At 37.3% G+C, this 16,469-nt stretch overlaps 1 protein-coding gene across 17 annotated transcripts in view; it reads right to left on the bottom strand.

Moving 5' to 3' along the window:
• The window catches only part of TTC3 (tetratricopeptide repeat domain 3), a 130,789-nt gene that overhangs the window by 32,681 nt on the left and 81,639 nt on the right, over window positions 1-16,469 (bottom strand). For all 17 annotated transcript variants that reach the window (XM_063659743.1, XM_063659733.1, XM_063659739.1 and 14 more), the window contains 7 exons: window positions 15,876-15,922; window positions 14,763-14,819; window positions 13,561-13,634; window positions 11,429-11,593; window positions 9,025-10,090; window positions 8,017-8,082; window positions 2,882-3,031 (listed from right to left, as the gene is read on the bottom strand). In XM_063659743.1, the coding sequence (XP_063515813.1) occupies window positions 2,882-3,031; window positions 8,017-8,082; window positions 9,025-10,090; window positions 11,429-11,593; window positions 13,561-13,634; window positions 14,763-14,819; window positions 15,876-15,922 (1,625 nt within the window). The remainder of the gene's footprint in view (window positions 1-2,881; window positions 3,032-8,016; window positions 8,083-9,024; window positions 10,091-11,428; window positions 11,594-13,560; window positions 13,635-14,762; window positions 14,820-15,875; window positions 15,923-16,469) is intronic.

The following is a 16,469-nucleotide window of genomic DNA, read 5'->3' as shown; positions in this document are numbered from 1 at the left end:
TCAGATTTCTACTGATGCTTAGTATATGCTAAGCATTCTTTTTTTTTTTTTTGAGATGGAGTCTAGCTCTTATCACCCAGACTGGAGTGCAGTGTTGCGATCTTGGCTCACTGCAACCTCTGCCTCCTGGGTTCGAGTGATTCTCCCATCTCAGCCTCCCTAGTAGCTGGGATTACAGGCGCCCACCACCACATCCGGCTAATTTTTGTAATTTTGGTAGAGATGGGGTTTCACCATGTTGGCCAGGCTGGTCTCAAACTCCTGACATCAGGTGATATGCCCGCCTTGGCCTCCCAAAGTGCTGGGATTACAGGTGTAAGCCACCGTGCCTGGCCTGTATATGCTAAGCATTCTTTCTTTTTGAGACAGAGTCTCTCTCTGTCGCCCAGGCGGGAGTGCAGTGGCGTGATCTCAGCTCACTGCAAGCTCCACCTCCCGGGTTCACGCCATTCTCCTGCCTCAGCCTTCTGAATAGCTGGGACTACAGGCACCCGCCACCATACCTGGCTAATTTTTTTTTTGTATTTTTAGTAGAGACGGGGTTTCACCATGTTAGCCAGGATGGTCTCGACCTCTTGACCTCGTGATCCATCCGCCTCGGCCTCCCAAAGTGCTGGGATTACAGGCTTGAGCCACCGCGCCTGGCCATATGCTAAGTATTCTTAAAGTGGTTTGTAAAAAAACAATTTTCTTAGCAGAGGCACAAGTAGAATTTTGGGTGGGACAGTTCCTCCTTGAGTACTGTACTTACTATCTCTGGCTAGCCCCTGTTCTTTTTCAACCACCCCAGGTGAGGCCTCACAAAGCTGTGAAGTAGACAATACATTATTAATGAGAAGACTGAGGGTCAAAAAGGTTGAAGAAATTGTCTAACAACACAAAGCTATTATGTGGAGGTGCTGGGGTGTGATGTGGGCAGTAGGACACTAATGCACTCAGATTTCTATAGCTTCCCTGTTTTTCTGTTCTCTATAAGGAGCTGGGTATGCATTTGCTACATCTAAAAGTGGCATCAAGTAACTGGAGTAAAAGGAAAAGTTGGTTAGCTCATAACCTCAGCAATCTGCAGTCAAAGGCCAACGGGAAATATCAGGAAAAGCCACTCATTTCCTTCTATGTTTATAAGAAATTTCTCCATGAGCTCTGAGCATAACCACCATTAATAAAGGAATGACTGTGGCTAAATCTCATCTACTCTTGTGTGGACACCAACCCAAGGAACTCAGATTAGCAACTTATCCTGGTAGGGAATCGGTATACATTTTATGTGGTAAGTCTAATAACTTATCAGGCCTATAATTTGGGGGGCTTAGTAATTGCCCTTTTAAGGCACTCTTGAGTAGGGCCACACAACAGCAGACTCAAAGCCTTAACAAGTTAAAAAAAGCCGGAGAGCTGGAGCCCTCCCTGGGTGCTTTATTTCCCAGACTCTTCTGGACTGGCTGTACAAAGAAAGAGCCTTGATGAACTGTGCACACAGAACACACAGTCAGACCAGCAATTTATAAAGCCGGGAAAGCCTCTGCCAGAAAGAAAGATAACCTCACCGGCTGAATGCTACCTTTAAGACTATGTCTCCAATCTGCCTCATCACTCAAACAGGCAGCTACAGGCATTTCCACATGGATTTATAAAACTGAAGTTTCCTGAGGCAATATAAAGTTTATAAAACTATTTTGTTTTGTTAAACCCCCAAGTAGCTTATAGAAACTTGTGTTCCATGTGTCACTATGCTATGTAGGATTTTGCTTTTGTTCTTTTTTACTTCTCTCAGCCAAGAAACTGAGTAAAGTCTCAGGATCTATCTAATTCTTCTTGTCCTTAGAATCTCCCCAGTCTCATCTTGAGTATAAACAGCTCCTGGGGAATGTTATGACAGTTACCTTTACAAACTGACCCTAAGATTTCTACTAAAATCTTAGTAAACAGGTTTCCTGATTAAGGTCCCACTAAGCTAGTTTTCTTCTATTTAATATGTTACCCCAGCTATCGATCCAGACTTCTGGAACAAATTCCTCCTTTCTTAAATGAATTAATATTCTTTTGTTACCTTTCTAAACAGATGATGGTAGCTTTTAAAAACAAATGCACCATGATTTCCTCACATCTGTGATTCCATTTTCTCACTAATTCAATCTGGCTTTGCCACTAATTGCTATCCCTCCACTAGCCATGTATCTGATGATCAGTCTTGACTAACAGAATTCAAGGTCAGCAGATCTCAACAAAATACTCTGGGTGACTTTACAGTTCTAGTATGTCTAAGGCTCCTTGTGTTATTCTTATACTTCCTTAGGAGTAAGATGAAGATGATGATAACAACAGTAGCAGCCAATACTTACTGAGTCCTTACTAACGAGGCAGTTTTAAGTACTTTATAAGTATTAATCTAACCATACAAAATGTGAGTTATTATTACTCACATTTTCCAGGTAAGGAACTAAAGCACAGAGAAGTTAGGTAAATTGCCCAAGATTAGAACTAGTATAGAACCATGCCTACATCTGAACCCAGCCAGTCTGTCTCCAGGGCTCTCATTCTGAACCTCTATTGCTATGCTGCCTCTCAATATAAACAAGAATTTACCTCAGAGCTCAGTCACCATAAAATAGAGTTTTAGTTAACCAAGGAAACTGAACTATAGCTAAATGAAAACCCAGACTTACAGCTCCTTTCTCATAAGGCAGTTTGTAGAAGTTCTAAAGCATGGCAACAGCCACTTTAATATGTCATGAAAAAATCTGAAGCAGGCAATTCTGAGAAAGAATCTTTTGTTTAGCCAACAATGCAGAAGTTCAGCTGAGGCTGCACAAGCACAGTTACACTCACATTCTCCTAACTATGCTATATGCAATTAAAGACAGGTTTCAGATAGGATTACCTTGTTTTCTTCTAAGTGCCTTCTCAACTTCTCTTCCAGGTCCCTGGTCTCTTCTAAGCCTTTAAGTTTTATCTGCTCATAATTTTCATACGCTTCTTGAAGTTGGTCTTGTAATACTTGGTGCTCCTTTTCAATCCGTGAAATTTCCCCCTAAAAGTGAATTACAAAACAATCTATTAAAAATCATTTAAAATGCCTACTTATGCTCTTGTTCTTTACTGTTTCTTAAAATAAACAAAGGAGAGTAAAAGGCAGATGAAAATTTACAAGGGAAATGTCACAATCATTCAGGAATTAAAAACCCCTAAACACTGTTTAGCAAAACCAGCTCTTTTATAAATACAATCATTCATATTATTGGAATTCATAAATTCTTCAATCTATACTATAATTAGTTCTGAATGTTTGCTTTAGAAGGGTTCAATATCAGATCAACAGTTTGATTTAAATGTCACTCTCCACAATTAACACCAACGATTATTTATTAGGTTTAAAAAGCTGCACATATTATACATATTTTAGATATAAACAGAACATTTTAACTTTGGCTTTACTTTTAGGTGTTTCAAATAAATAGTTGCTGGTTATTTCAAAATGACAAATTAAAATATTATCTATGAATTACTGTCAGTTATATTTCTTGCACCAGCTTAACAACAAAAAAAACCCGAAACCCAGAAACCATTCTGTTGGCAAACAATAAATGTCATTTATGTAATTATTTTTTAAAACTTTTCAAACTGCATATAACTCTGAAAGAGCATCTGTTTGACGCTGGCAGCTTCTCCAGCTGCAGGTAACTGTCCTCCCTATGGCAGCTAGGCTTTAGAAATCTATCCCAGGCACAAACCTGGTCCAGTTCTGACATTTCCTGTACCTTCCCCCAATACCTTAGTATCTTTCAAGTGTAAAAAAGCAGGGAATTAAGTATTTGAAACTCTGTGAATGGTCAGTTAGAGAACTGTGAATTATGGTCAGATTGACCATCCATGCCCTTTTGCCTTGGAGCATGCCACTATGTCTGCCCAGACTGAAAATTTAGTACTATAAATAGAGTCCATGCTTAACTAAATTAATTAAACAGTCAACCTTACTATCACCCAGGAGCAAAATTTTATGGTTTAAGACTTTACCTCCATTTTAATTTTTAATTCAGCAAAAGGATCACGGTGAATAGTAACTTGCTATCATGAATGAATTTACATGCCCCAAATTACCAACAGAGACAGGCAGGAAGCTAAATGCCACCTCTATGTTATTACATTTAAACTTCACGATACTTCTGTGAGAAATACATTATGTTTGCCTTTAATAGATCAGAAAACCAAGTGAGGCAACTTCTCAAAGTCCCAGAAGAAAGTAGCAATGCTGGGATTCAAATGCAATTCTCACTGGTTGAGAAGCCAGCAATCAACTATACTAGCATCAAGGTCCTAAAACTAAGAGCTAATTTAAGAAAGCATTTGTGAACATTCCCATCACTGATAAAAACATTCATTTGATGGTCAAAAGCACTGACTCATTAAACAACAGAGCCTACCTGGTTTAAAGCTAAGCAAAGCATAAGACTTCAACAACAGTAAACAGGCCAAAATGTTCACTATAAGACTGCTTGTAAGCATAAAAAGCTGATACAATCTAAATATTCAACAACGAGAAATTGGTCAAATAAATGATCACACATTAATAAAATGGAAAACCAAGTATCCATTTAAAATGATGCTATAAATCGTATTTACTGATATGGAAACAAGTCTACAATATATTAATTGAAGCTGGCAAATTTCAAATACAATATATATGCTGTGATCCCATCTTTTAAAAACTATTGTTTAATTATATGTAAATGTTCAAACATCCTGGAAGGCTACACATCAAAATATTAACATGAGTGATGGGAAGGTAGATGATTTTCAATTTTTCTTTCATAATTTTTGGTATTATTCATTTAAAAAATTTAAGAACTCTATATATTATTTTTATCATTAGCAAAAACTAAACACTATTTGTATAAATAGCAGCAGGAAACACAAGTTCTGACCTTCTTCCTACTTAACTAGACATTGATCTTGTCAAACATTCCATATCTAACTATAGAACTGCTTTTTAAATGACAGCATGATATTTCATTTTATAGGCATATCATAATTTAACTAGTCCATTATTGTTGGAGGTTTAGATTGTATTCAATTTTCTGCTGATTCAAATACAGACAAAACAAACATACAAATCCCCTTGACTCACTGGTCTCTCTATACATATATCAGTGGAGATCGATTCCTAACTGCCTTCCCAGAAATTTCAGTTTCACTATCTTTCAAAATGTGAATGATTGCTTTTCCTATTTCAAGTGGGGTGGGCATCTGTTTATATGTTTAAAAATCATCTGTATTTCTTTCATTGTGAATTGTCTATTCACATCCATTCTCATCTTTGTGACAGGTTGTTAATCTTTTCCTTACTGATTGATAGAAACTTTGTATGTTAAGAAAATTAGTTCTCTGTTTCACACTGCACATAATTTTCCTTGTTTGTCTTCTGTGTTTTGACATGTGTATGTGTATATATGTGTATATATTTGTTGTTATACATATGCTATGCATATAGGATATACACATTACATGCATGTGTATATGTATATAAACATACTTTTTTCCCATGCTATTTACTGATCTTATAAAAAATTTTTCCCGTTTTTTTCCTGGATACTTTTATAGGTCCATTTTTTATGCTAAAATCTTTAATCTGCCTGGAACTTATTTTGGTATAAGGAATGAGGTAGGGACGAAGATTGATTTTTTCTAGATGGCAATCCATTTCTCCTAACTATGTATTTAATAATCCAATTTTTGCTCACTGATACTTTGCCATCTTTGTTTTTGTTTTTTTTTTCGAGACAGAGTCTTGCACTGTCGCCCGGGCTACAGTGCAGTGGCGCAGTCTTGGCTCACTGCAACCTGTGCCTCCTGGGTTCAAGCGATTCTCCTGCCTCAGCCTCCCAAGTAGCTGGGGTTACAGGTGTCCACCACCACGCCCAGCTAATTTTTTTTTTATTTTTAGTAGAGATGGGGTTTTACTATGTTGGCCAGGCTGGTCTCAAACTCCTAACCTCGTGATCCACCCACCTCAGCCTCCCAAAGTGCTGGGATTACAGGCATGAGCCACCATGCCCAGCCAATTTACCATCTTGATTGACTGATGGATTGAGATGGAGTCTCACTCTGTCGCCCAGGCTGGAGTGCAGTGGCGTGATCTTGGCTCACTGCAACCTCCGCCTCCCAGGTTCAAGCAGTTCTCCTACCTCAGCCTCCCAAGTAGCTGGGATTACAGGTGAGCTATCACACCTGGCCAATTTTTGTATTTTTAGTAGAGACGGGGTTTCAACATGTTGGCCAGGCACTCTCATATTAATGGTCTATGTATGTGGTAATATAGATAGATTTATATTGTGTTTTGATATTTAGTTGCACAACTCCTTTTCTTACAGTTTCTCTTCCATACCCATTCTTGATGTTCATTTTTACATATGAAGTTTAAAATCAATTTGTCTAGTTTTAAATTAATCCTGTGCAGTAACCAAGCCTCTTGGTAGTCACAGCCTTGTATAGACCTCTCCTACCATGTATCAGGGTTGGTGGATTGATCTATGTGACCAAGAGAATGCACCAGAAGTGATAATTTGTGACTTCCTAAAGCATTGCAGCTTCTGCCTGGGATCACACACTCTGGGAAAAGCCAGCCCCATGAGGTCATCAGGGCTAGGTGGAGGTCCACAAGGCAAGGAACTGAAGCTTCCTGACAACTGCCAACACCCACTTGCTAGCCATGTGAGTGAGCTATCTTGGAAGTAGAGCCTCTGGCCGCAGTTACTCCCGCAGATGACCAAGCCCTGGTCAACATCTTGGCTAGCTACATGAGAATCTCCAGAAGCATCCAGCTAAACTGCTCCTGAATTCCTGACTTAGCGAAATTGTGAGATTTCACAATTGTGAAATATTTACTGTTTTAAGCCACTAGCTTTGAAGTTGTTTGCTGTATATACAGCAATATACATAACTAATTTGCCCTGTTCATGTATATACTGGGATTGTGTTAAATTTTAAAAAGCTTTAGGGAGAACCAATCTCATTATCATAATAGGTATTCTTATCAAAGTACATGAAATATCTTTTCATTTAAGGCTTCTATGTGTCTCTCCATAGCATTTTAAAAATTTTCTTTGTATACATTTAAGTATTTTATCTCTTTTTTGGTATGAAAATATTTTCTTTCAACATACTTTCTAACAGGTAACTGTTTGTATATATTTTTATATACAAGTATAGGTTTATACAGGTTAGTATATGTTTTCAGTTGATCATTTTGGATTTTCCTGGTACACAGCCTTAGCCTCTGTAAATAATGATACAAACATCTCCTCTTTTCTATCTTCTTTCTTTCTCATATCTGCTTTCTCAGTTAATATACCCAGGATAATAATAAATATTAATGGTGATGTTTTACCACTAAGCAAGATGATGGCTTTTGGCTTAAAATATTAGCACGTTAAGAAATATTCATCAATTCCCATTTTCTTACTAGTTTTGGTCAAGACAGTGACCTGAATTTTATCCAATACCTTCTCAGCAACTTTGAGTTGATAAGACAACTTTTCTCTTATGATGCATATTAACGAAGTAAATTATATTAGTAGGTTTTCTAATTGAATCATTATTATAGTAGAGAAGGTCTTTATAATATCTTTCTGTATTACTCACATGAATAAGCTTACTTATAAATTATTACATGCTCATTATACCAGTTAAAACAATAAAGCTGGCCAGCCTGGGTGACAGTGAGACCCTGTCTCAAAAAAAATAAAAATAAAAATAAATAAAATAAAATTTAAAAAATAATAAAATAAAACAATAACACTTTTAATTTGAAATAAATATGCTGGAAAAAAATTACCTTTTCCTTTCCTTCTGAAATTTCAACAATAAAAACAAAATCATTTTTTTGTTATGTTCTCAAGCTTATTCCATGATAACTTTGTGTGGAATAAGCTGACTCCAAAATAGTTCTAGTTCATCATTCCATCTAGATAAATTAATGAAAACTAAACCTTTAAACAGTTTAACGTAATTTTGACTCACTTGTTGTTCCTCAAAAGGATTATATGGCTCAGTATTGACTTCTTGGTGTATTATGTTCCAAGATACCTGTGGGCAAAACAAAAAATTAAAATTCACTCTATCTCAATTGCTCTAGTAAAATAAGCCCATCAAGTAATAACACTTTAAAACACACCCACAATTTTTTCAAGTTTTTTTCCCATTTAGATTATGTTCCATGCTTTCTATAAACATGTATATTAGGAAAGTTATTTGGAATTAGTATAACTGAAAATGATTATGATCCATTGCTCTTAACCTATTTTTTTCAAAGCTTCCTAGAAAACATAATGAGGAGTGGGGCAATTCAATAAGGATTTAATGAATTCATACCCTATAAAGGCAACCATAGGAGAATCTTGATTTCATCTCATGCTTGTTAGGAAGGAACTCATACACATCCCTCTTGTTTCTACCTGGCTGTCTCTTTTTAACATTCTCATTCCTCCCCTGGTTTGACAGGAGAAGCTGGGCCTGTGTAGGTCAGGGTCTTCCTTTTTCCTTCTCTTTCTGAGGAGCTGCCAGCACATTTTCCCTTCCTCCTCCATGCAGTAAGTCCTATGGGGCAGGCACCCCATGCTGGAAGGCCTCCAGGTGGGCCCTCCTGTAACTGGCAGGTAAGGCACTGTGATGCAGGCTACACTGCCAGCCAGCACTTGAACTTTCCTACAAACAGCTACCTTCTCCTCCAGCACCTTTATTAATTCTTAGGATGACATTTTGGCTCCACCTGCTGTCTTATTTCTCAATGTGTGTAGAATTTCGGTAGCAAAGATGGGTATTATTTACTGGACCCAAGCTTCTTTCTGAGAAGATTACCTGTCATGCCTCACAAAATAGTTCATATTTTAAAAATATTTTCAGGCAAAAGCTTCATTAATCATTATAAAGTCAATCAACTTTAAGGATTCTTGTAAATATAACGGCAATGAAAAATAAAAAGGAAAATTTAACTTCAGTATTAAGAAGACTTTTCTATTTAACTCTTACCTGAATGGCAACCATCTGCACATGTGGAATGTTTGTTACTGCACTGGTGTTTTCTGGAATTACTTCACATTTGTTGTTAGAATTTCCACAGTGCTCATCATTTCTGTTAGACTCACTCAGGACTGTATGAGCATCACCTGTGCTGCAGTGTGACTTTACAGATATTCCCAAAGAGTCCTCAAGGATCTGTGTTTCGGAGGCAATCTGGTGACCAGCAGCATTCTCAGCATTCAAATGATGACCCTCAAAATAGGCAGCAGCATTTTTATCTGCTCTGTCATTGGTTACAAAAGATGGCACCACTGGTATTGATCTTGGTAGCTGATATTCAGGAGAAAGGCTGGCCAAGGGTGTATATATGCTGGTGTACTGGGGCAAACTTGGTAACATGTTTATGTATGCTGGTGGTGTCTGGGTGATATCAAATCTCTGGAAAGGAAGATACGTACAGTATCCTGTGACCAAATGGGATTGAGCCCAATAAGTTGGTTTCACATCCTCAGGAACCGGTTTGGGGGAATTACAGGAGACTCGCTTGTAATTTGCATCCTCAGAGCCTGGTTTGGGAGAATTAGAAGAGACCCCTTTGGGTTGCCCATCCTCAGAAACTTGTCTACAAGAATTGTCGGATACTGATTTGGCCTTCACATCTTCACAAGCTGGCTTGGGAGAATTTGCAGATACAGGTGTGGGTTTCACATCTTCAGAAGCTGGTGCTGAAGATGAATCTGACACTGGTTTAGACTTTACATCTGGTTTAAATTCCCTAGCAGCTGGATTCAGTGGTAATTTAACTCGTACATACTCTCCTGCTTTTGAAATTTCTTCTACTTTTGTTTTAATGTTTTTCTTCTTCCTTTTTTTCTTGAGCCGTGATGCAACTTTCTTCAATGCAATACAGTTGTCAATAACAACAAAACGAGGGCATCCCAAGAGAAAAGGTTTTAAACCTCCTGCTTTTTCTAGTATCTGTCGAGTTTCTTCTGGGAAAAACTCATATTCTGCAGAGAACATCTTGTTACTCATGTCCAAGGGACCATGTTCCTCCAAAAACTGAGAGAAGTAACTTGGAAAAAATTTACATTTACGTGAGTTACTATAAGGAAGTACTTGAATAGTCTATTTGAAAAATACTTTTACTCTCCCAAAGGAAAACACTGTTTCACTTTTCACTGATCTCAACCTTTCCCCAGCAACAAATATAACAAACATAAGGTTAACTGCAATCAATGATACTATAAAGAAAATTTTGTCTACCTCCTAGAAAATGATCATTTAAAACTTTTCTGGGAGCAGGGGAAAGCAAAAGGAAATCAAAGTTATTTTATAACTTTCAACTATGTGATTATATAATTTATTCTAAAAACAACAACACAAAATTTATTCAGGAAAGATAACAATAATGCCAATAAGAATTTTAAATAAAAAGAGAAAATCAAATCTCAAAAACAAATCCTATTTGAATTTGTGTACAGTAAATACTGAAAACTACATACTTTAGCTTTACTTTTGGATGCCTGAAGCAAATTCTAGCATATTTTAAGAAATAACAGTATAATTTTACAGTTGTTTCCACACTGTCATCCAGGAGTTCTCTGGAAATATGATTTGCTCAGCATTTCAACTCTAAAGAAAAACCATGAAGAAGGATCTAAGAGCACAGAACTAAATAGGAATGATGCAATACAGGGGAACAGAAGAAAGGGCCATATGGTGGATATGCTACTGACAGGACTTCCAGGAGAAGAGTTGGCTTTTAAATTAATACTCTATTACAGACCTCAGCCCTTGATTTATTTTCTTAAAAGGAAGGCCTCATGCACTATTTAATAACACAAAGCTCAAAATGGTAAGCTATTTCTGAGATTTTCCTGAATTTTTTACTTGTTTTATCCACCCCACTCAATATTGACTTAGTAGCTCAAACTGACAAAATCAATAATCATTAGGACTCTGAATTTAATAATTAAAAATCCTCAGGGTGGGGCGAGGTGGCTCATGCCTGTAATCTCACCACTTTGGAAGGCTGAGGCGGGCAGATCACTTGAGGCCAGGAGTTGGAGACCTGCCTGGCCAACATGGTGAAACCCCTTCTCTACTAAAAATACAAAAATTAGCCAGGCATGGTGGTGCAAGCCTGTAATCCCAGCTACTCAGGAGGCTGAGGCATGAGAATCACCTGAACCTGGGAGGCAGAGGTTGTAGTGAGCAGAGATTGCACCACTGCACTCCAGCCTGTGTGACATGGCAAGACTCTGTCTCAAAAAAAAAAAAAAAAATCCTAAATTAACTTTGTGTAAAATGTGGCAAAATCTCTAAAAACAGGCACAAATTAAACAACTTCTGATCTTTAATTGGCAGCCTCAGTATAAAATAATGGTTGTAAAAATTTCAACCCACTTACTCATATAGAGTTGAACATTTTTGTTTTGGGTTCATGTCCCATAGCTTCTTATTGCGGACAACATATTCATTACTGTGTTGGTCATAGAGAGCTTCGAATTCTTCTACGTCTTGCCGAAGATGGTCAGGCACTGCAAATGGGCCTGCAGAATCTGAATTTCGATTGCTGGTAAATAACAACAAAAAACACCCAATTTTGTGGATGACAGACCTTTGGTTTATTATTTAACCAGAAGAATGTCTAATTGAAATAAACACAATAATGGCAATATATTGCTCAGCACTATGTTGCAAAAAAATAGCACCAGGGAACCTAGTGTAGAAAAGTTACCCTTCCACAGTTATAGGCAAGAAATATCATATCTGACAATCTAAGTAAGCACTTTCAATTATTTAGTCTTGCTCCAAAGAGCAAAATTCTTAAAACTCCATATTTTAAAAGAAAGTTGCATTAATTATAACTTGTTAAATGACTGAAAGACAAATGAAGATTGTATTATAACTGCTATAAATTAAGTGAAAGTGAGACTGAGACTGGTAAATGGTATTAATCGAAGGTTTTTTTAAGCCAGGTGTGGTGGCTCACGCCTGTAATCTCAGCACTTTGGGAGGCTGAGGCGGGCGGATCACTTGAGGTCAGGAGTTCGAGATCAGCCTGACCAACATGGAGAAACCCCATCCCTAATAAAAATACAAAATTAGCCAGGTGTTATGGCGCATGGCTGTAATCCTAGCTACTCAGGAGGCTAAGGCAGGAGAATTGCTTGAACCCAGGAAGCGGAGGTTGCGGTGAGCTGAGATCACGCCATTGTGCTCCAGCCTGGGCAACAAGAGCGTAACTCCATCTAAACAAAAGTTTCTTTTAAATGTAAGATGTTAGCACTCTAAAAAGATGTAGTAGTTTGAGTGTGGACTCTAAAACCAGGCTGCATGACTTAAATCCCAGCTCTGCTACTTATAAGCTTTGTGTTCTTGGGCAAGTCGCTCTGCACTGTGCCTCAGAGTTTCCTTATCTGTACATTGGACAGAATATAATAGCACTTACCTCCTAGGCGGGATAAGTGGATTGAAAGAGTTTATGTATGTAAACCCCCAAAACAATGTCTGATACATAAGAATCAATCTCAGTAAAGGCTATGCTATGGTCTGAATGTTTGTGTTCCTGCAAAACTCATATGTTGAAACCTAATCACCAATGTGATGGTGTTAGGATGTGGATTCTTTGGGAGGTAATTAGGCTCTGCCCCATGAATGGACTTAGTGCCCTTATAAAAGAGGCCCCAGAGAGTTGCCTTGTCCCTTCCACCATGAGGAGGCACCATCTATGAATCAGAAAGCAGGCCCTCACCACACACTGAATCTGCCAGTACCTTGATCTTGGACTTCCCAGCCTCCAGAACTGTGAGAAATAAATTTCTGTCTGTAAGCGTCCCAGTTTATGGAATATTGTTATAGCAGCCCAAACTAAGACAGGCTATTATTTTAACTTAAAACAATTACCCTACTGAAGGAATCCATGAAAATGACCACGTAAATTTTTAACTGTTCTGATAGCTCCTTTAAGAAATGTGGAAAAAAAAACCATGTTGTACATTTTTGGTTCATAAAGGAATATGATATAAAAAGGTTACTGCTACTCACTAGTTTTATTTCTTAAATATTTGTTTATTGAAAACTCACTTTCGACAACCAGATGGCATTGAAAATCACTAATATATAAGGTGAAAACATAACATCATATACAGCTCCCAAAACAGCTTCCTCTCTTACATCAAAAATGCTAGTAAGTATTAACAGGACATTCTCTTTATTGACTATTTTAAAGAATAATTTCTAGACATTTTTCTATGATTTTCCCACAGAGCCTTGCACATGGTATGTTCTCAATATGTACTTAGTGAATGAATGTCACCAGTGTTGTGACTTTAACACAGTTTGAATGAATTCTTAATGCCTTCTAGCCATGCCATATAAATGTAATCAAGATGGAATTACATCAGGTTGTCATATGCACAGCTTTAGAAAGGAAAGTTAGGGAAATAACACACAAGTTTATATATATTAAATTAACACAACTTATTAAGTAAAGACATTTGAGTTAAAATGAAGCAAAAATTTAAAAATTATACTTACCTATGGTCTTCACTTGAAGTGATGATCTCATTATTAGGAGTTACTGAAGTTGTTCCAGACCCAACTAACATAGGCTGGTTTAACAGACAGAAAAATGACAATGATTTTCTACCTTAAAATTCCATTAAAGAAAAAAAATCATTAAAATTGATGAATGCTTATATAAACACACATACAAATTGCTAATATACAAGATCTATCCAAATTTTCTTATAAACAGGAACACATAGTAATAAAAGTTTCAACAGCCAAAAATAAGCTCAAATTAACATTTAGGATAGTTTCCAATGCTCCAAAAAAATTTAAATGTTACTCAGTTTAAACTTCCATTTTATCTAAACTAAATACATATAGTCAAAGATAAAAATAAAAGTTGTATTGGAACTCCTTAGCTGTTCTCATCCTTTGAAGATCTGCTACTCTCTCACTCCATCCCCCTTTCTGCTCCCCACATACACACAAGAGCCATGAAGAACCCACAAAAGATTAAAAATTGTGCCCTACTCTGGCACAGTGGCTCACGCCTGTAAGGCCAAGGTGGGCAGATCGCTTGAACCCAGGAGTTCTAGAACAGCCTAGGCAATATAGCAAAACCCCATGTCTCCAAAAAATACAAAAAATTAGCTGGGCATGGTGGCATAAGCCTGTCATTCCGGCTACTCAGGAGACTGAGGTGGGAGGATCACTTGAGCCTGGGAGGTGGAGGCTGCAGTGAGCCGTCATTGTACCACTGCTCTCCAGCCTGGGCAAAAGAAGGAAACTCTGTCTCAAAAATAAAAATAAAAATGCCCTACTTATCTCATGGGCTTGGAGGAGAGCCTTTGGTGAGAGGAAGGAAGGGATTCTATCAATCCTGGGACTGTCATAATGATTAGTATTCATCATTTTTAGTTTAAATATGTTATCTATTTTTTGAGACTTATTTATTTTTTGGGACATTACGACAATTTTTTTTTTACTCAGAAATATCTAAAAAAATAAAAAGGACAATAAAGAATACGAGTGTCAAGACTTGCTATTATATAATATGAACCTGGAATTTCTTCAAAATGTAGAAGACTGCCAAAACATCTTTAAGTCCTAGAAAGTCTTTCTCTACAAATGTTTCAAAATATCCCAAGAATTGCTCAATTCTAATGTATATGTCTAACTAAGTATTTTGGAGAGTTTAGACAAGAATTAATACAGAAAATACTCCATACCTTTGAATCCTTTGGCTTCCTTTTCTTGCCTTTGTTTTTCACCTTGGTTGAACTAAACTAAAAAATGGAGTGAAAAAAATCAGTGAACACTCAAATAACAGCATTATCAAGCTCAACATAAAGAAACCATATTGGTTTTCACAGACTAGCCATAAGTTAAATGTACATAAAATGTTTAACAAAAATAACACTGCACTGTATCAGCCCAAGTGCTATGATTTATAATAGAAAACAAACAAAATTTAATAATACCTAATGTTATAACTAAAATTAAATTGTTCCAACATTTGTATCTTATTTTCCACAGGGTTGGAATGTTATTTCAAGTAATTAATCAGACTTTTAAGTAATTCCAGTTATATGCCATAATAGTATTTTTATTATTAATATATTTCTTTTACTAAGCCAAACTAGACATTCTGCACCTGACCAGACACTGGGGCACAAATAGTGAATAAAGAAGCCTTCAGCTCCTTATGGAGTATTTCAGCTGTGTTTCCCTGCTTAGCCGGGCAAAATTTGATGGAGCAGATTAAGACAAAATTTCATATAGATAGATGATTTGCTCCTGAAAATCAGTAAACGGGCAACTTTCTCTGAAAACTGCCACAATGCTGTGCTTTTCTCTGTGTACTCACTTTCCTAAACTGAAGAATTTCTGAAGAATGAATAAAAGGCAACTGCAAACTACTTAGGAAGACAACTCTGGAACTGTTTTAACTTAAACTCAATTTAGAGCCACTCAAAACAAAGTCCCTTTGTTTTCCTTCTAGGACAAAACATTAAAAGTTCAGTTATTAAAGACAACTTTTCATTTTTATGCCAGGAGATGAAGAACTCTTCCTTTCTTAATTAGAATATTAATATTTATCAGCTCTGAAACTTTATAGAAATTGTCTAATTTAAGCCTCATAGTTTGCTGATTATTGCTCCAATTCCGAGAGGAAAACTGGCAGTGACTTTCTAATGAAATAGTACGTACTACCCAGACATCCTTTTAATGTGGTTCTTGAATGCTGGCTGTGATGTCAATAAACACTGGCCTGGGGCCCCCTCTAGTCCTTGGTTTAACATAGATTAGAACGTAAGATTTCAAGTGATCAAGTAACTTACCGGTGCTTCACCACTATCTTGTTTCCTTAACACAGTACAGCGGCTGTCTGTAGGAATATACAGATGGTTTTGTGAGGAAACTAAATATTTACATTTCCATATAATACACTAAAGCCTTAAAACAACTCCTCATACTACTGGCAGAGGCCATGTTCTATTCCTTATTTGGCTTTGACACAACTGTGGTTTAGAAACCAAGGGCAAAATGGCTGACTAAACAGGAAACCAACTACAAAGAACCATAAAACTTCAATCTGATTCAGCATAATGTTGAGTGCCTTCTAGGTACCATCTATGCTAGTGCTGGGAATAGAGATGCACAAGACAGTCCCTACCATTGATGAACTCCTGTTCTACCGCCAGAAAGACAAACACACAAACTCCTGTAACCCAGCGTGCTAAGTACCACGTGAAACACAAGGCAACAAAGCTCATGACGGATTCAAGTCTGAAGTCTGCATGGGAGAGGCCCACAGGAGGGGCAAGGAGGACTCTGAGGAAGAGGGGACATTTAAGTTACTCTCAAAATGAACAAGCAAAGGGGTGGGGCATGGCTGGGGGAACTACGTGAGCAAAGACAGGAGGCAGGAAAGC

Source organism: Pongo pygmaeus, chromosome 22 (genome assembly GCF_028885625.2).
Source record: "Pongo pygmaeus isolate AG05252 chromosome 22, NHGRI_mPonPyg2-v2.0_pri, whole genome shotgun sequence".
Taxonomy (NCBI): Eukaryota; Metazoa; Chordata; class Mammalia; order Primates; family Hominidae; genus Pongo; species Pongo pygmaeus.
The sequence above is the reverse complement of the archived record's forward strand: the minus strand, read 5'-3'. Positions and strand labels throughout refer to the sequence as shown.